The sequence below is a fragment of the Phalaenopsis equestris genome, unplaced genomic scaffold (genome assembly GCF_001263595.1).
Source record: "Phalaenopsis equestris unplaced genomic scaffold, ASM126359v1 Scaffold199749, whole genome shotgun sequence".
Taxonomy (NCBI): Eukaryota; Viridiplantae; Streptophyta; class Magnoliopsida; order Asparagales; family Orchidaceae; genus Phalaenopsis; species Phalaenopsis equestris.
The window spans coordinates 22,669-25,950 of record NW_018219604.1 but is presented as its reverse complement, the minus strand read 5'-3'; the positions used below and the strand labels follow the sequence as shown (position 1 = coordinate 25,950).

At 35.4% G+C, this 3,282-nt stretch overlaps 1 protein-coding gene across 1 annotated transcript in view; it reads left to right on the top strand.

Annotated features, from left to right (window-relative positions):
• Positions 1-2,028: 2,028 nt before the first annotated feature.
• LOC110035766 (protein FAR1-RELATED SEQUENCE 1-like) overlaps positions 2,029-3,282 on the top strand; it is a 4,393-nt gene continuing 3,139 nt past the window's right edge. The window contains exons 1-2 of the mRNA XM_020740055.1: positions 2,029-2,995; positions 3,098-3,183. Of these exons, the coding sequence (XP_020595714.1) occupies positions 2,029-2,995; positions 3,098-3,183 (1,053 nt within the window). The remainder of the gene's footprint in view (positions 2,996-3,097; positions 3,184-3,282) is intronic.

The following is a 3,282-nucleotide window of genomic DNA, read 5'->3' as shown; positions in this document are numbered from 1 at the left end:
GGATCACAACGAACATGCCGAGACTCTCTGATCTAAGTTTCACTTCTCAAAGCAAAGGTATAAAAATTCTCTCCCTCCCAAGACTAGTTTGATTCTCCATTTGATTAGGCTTAATTTAATTGCATAATTACTATATGGTTGTGTTCATCTCACTTAGACGAGTCCATAGGATCAAACCCAAAGTGATTTGGTTGAGTCTAGGCCGAGATCTTAAGGTTTTAGTGTGGACGGTCATGGGATCAATCTATCGGGGACGATGATGGGGTGTCATTTGATCAAGCCTGTATCAAATGGATGGAGGAGATCGAGCTGGACAGCGCTTCAGAACATAAACCGCGGGTCGAGTCAGCTTTGAGGTGGACGACAACGTCAAATGAGAGCGTGCCGGGTGGAGCTTCGGAGCCGTCGTAGGTTGATGTGGCGCCGCACGTTTAAATAGATAAATATGGATTTTAAAAAATCAAAAAATGACCCCAAACTTTAAAAATTCATATCTTGTTGTAGAAAAATTAAAAAAATAAAATAAAAATACGCTCTTGTTCAGTAAACAGAGCAGAATAATGTGGAATAAATTTTATGTCCATTTGATGCATGTTTGATTTTTTAAAAATCCATTAGGGTTAGGAATCTTTTGATTCTCCATGTATATAGGCATTTCATCATAGCTTTGATTTTTGGCATGTTGTTTCCTCTGTCTTAAGGAACATCCCCTGATTTTTCTAAAGTCAGAGGAGGTCCCTAGACAGAGAATCATATTTTTCAAATTTATGTGCATTATTTTCTTAAAATAATCATGGAAATTAGAATGTTCCCTAAAAAAATCTAGGAAAATTTTGGAAGGTTTACTTTGACCAGAAAGCCTTTGGAAAAATTTCTCATGAGCCAAGTCATTCAAAATAGACCTAATCCTTACAAACCCTAAATCACTAAGATAATTATTTTGAAAAATACAAACAACAAAATGACTTGATTTTTGATCTCCACTGTTACTTATCATCTAGAGAACTCACCATAAAAATTTCAAAATATTTTGAGTTCATTTGGTAACTTAAGTTGATTTTTAAAGATAAATATCATTTTTGGCACTTAAATGATTTTTAAAAATCAAAATATAACTCAAACATTTATAAAAACTTATTTTGAGTATTCTTAGGTAACTTCAGTTATCTAAGATGTAATTAACTATAGGGGCTTGCCCTTATAAGAAGCTTTTCCCGAACCCAACATAATATAAACCCTATTTAATTCCTTATATTAAATGGGGGAATTTTTCGGCCAATATATTGGTTTCGCAGACCAAACGGATGTCATAACTTTCTCTAGTTTATTTGATCGAGCCTCACCCTCAATTCTTGTGTTCATCCTTCGGGATAGATACAGGATTTGAGGTAAAATGCTTTTTCATCTAAACTATGAAAATTATGGGGTCAGTTTGACTCCATCTTTTTCAAAATTAAAATTTTTAAAATGTCCTTCCGAAGCGGGCAACGGGATTTCAATTCTGATGACCGACAGCTTCTTACGGGCAAACCCCACACTAAAAATAGTGTCGACAGACGTCCAAATTGATGAGACCTGAATTTCTTTTGGAGTGATAGGATATCCAGACTTGATTACTATTGCTTTGGGGATGTCATAATATTTGACACAAGTTATAGATTAAATAAATACAATTTATGTTGTGCTCCTATTGTTGGTGTGAACCACCACTGGCATAACGTTCTATTTGGAGTTGGCTTATTGTCAGATGAAACAGTTGAATCATTCAAGTGGCTATTTAAGTCATTTATTCGGATTATGAACAACAAGCACCCGATGACAATATTCACTGATCAGGATCAAGCAATGGTCAGAGTCATTGAAGAGTGCCTTCCGCACACAAGACATAGATTATGTCAATGACATATTTACAAGAAATTATCTTCAAAATTATATTGTGGTGTAAGCACCAAGAAAGTCAACAAGCTTTTTTATAAATGCATAGCTAGGTGTTATTCTGAGGAGGAGTTTGAAGAAACTTGGCATACAATGAATGTGTTAGGAAATCTATATGAGAATGTTTGGTTTATTAGCTTGTACAATATCAGGCATAAGTGGTCAACAGCTTTCAACAAGGAGATATTTGGGATGGGGATCCTTTCAACACAAAGGAGTGAGTCGACGAATAACATTTGTCATAATGCCTCTAAGCCAACAAGCACCCTCACTGAGAGTTTCTTGGGTCTTGAAAATGTCATGAAAGCTTGGAGAAAGAATGAGAGAGATGAAGATTTTAAATCTGAACAGTCTGCAACTGTCCTCGCTGTAAAAAGTAGTCCTGTGTTGAGGCAAGGAGCTTTAGTTTATACGAGGAAGCTATATTCAATGTTTGAAGCAGAGTTGTTACATGGTATGTGTGGTCTTGCTGTGGAGTGCTCAGCCACTTCAAATTTAGAATTTTATATTAGAAACTTAGATAATGAGCACACAGTCAGACCGTGGATTGTTAAGGTCGATAAAGGTAATTCTGAGATTACATGCAGTTGTAAAAAATTTGAAATGATGGGGATATTATGTGCTCACACTCTAAGAGTGCTTAACCATGAGAATATAACAAAGATCCCTGATAAATATATTTTACTGCGGTGGTTGGTTCATGCAAAGAGGGATATATATAACAACTATGGTTATAAACATTTGAAAGATTCTCAAACTACAACAACTTGTTTGAGTGGTCTCATATATCGAACGCACGTTCATAAATTTGCATACCGGATCAGCATATTAACTCAAGGTGATGAACTTGCTGAAAACAACGTGCTGGAAACATTAAGGAAACTAACACTCGAATCTGAAGCCATATTGAATGGGAAAAATCCTCAGGAAATGCCAATGTCAAAGAAGAAAAAGACACCGAATAAACCACACAATTTGAAAGACCCAACGAAGATGCGGTCAAAAGGCGTTTCCAATGCTAGATTAAAAGGCTTTTGGGAGAAGAATAACCGATCAAAAAGTAAGATTGAAAAATAAACAAAGTGTTAGTTAGGTTATATTCTTCTATTGTTTTGGATGTACGCTGAATTAAAGCTCACTAACATGACACATTGTTTAACAGGAAAGGATAAAGAAGTTGTTTCAAGTCAAGAAGCATTTCAGCCATCAAATCCAAGCCAATTTTCAATGTCGGATCAGTATAGTCAGGTACATAACTTAAAGTTCGAAACGTTTTATGCTGTGTGATCTAATTCCCAATCGACATATGTACTTATATTCATATATGATTTCTTGAAATCAGCAGGA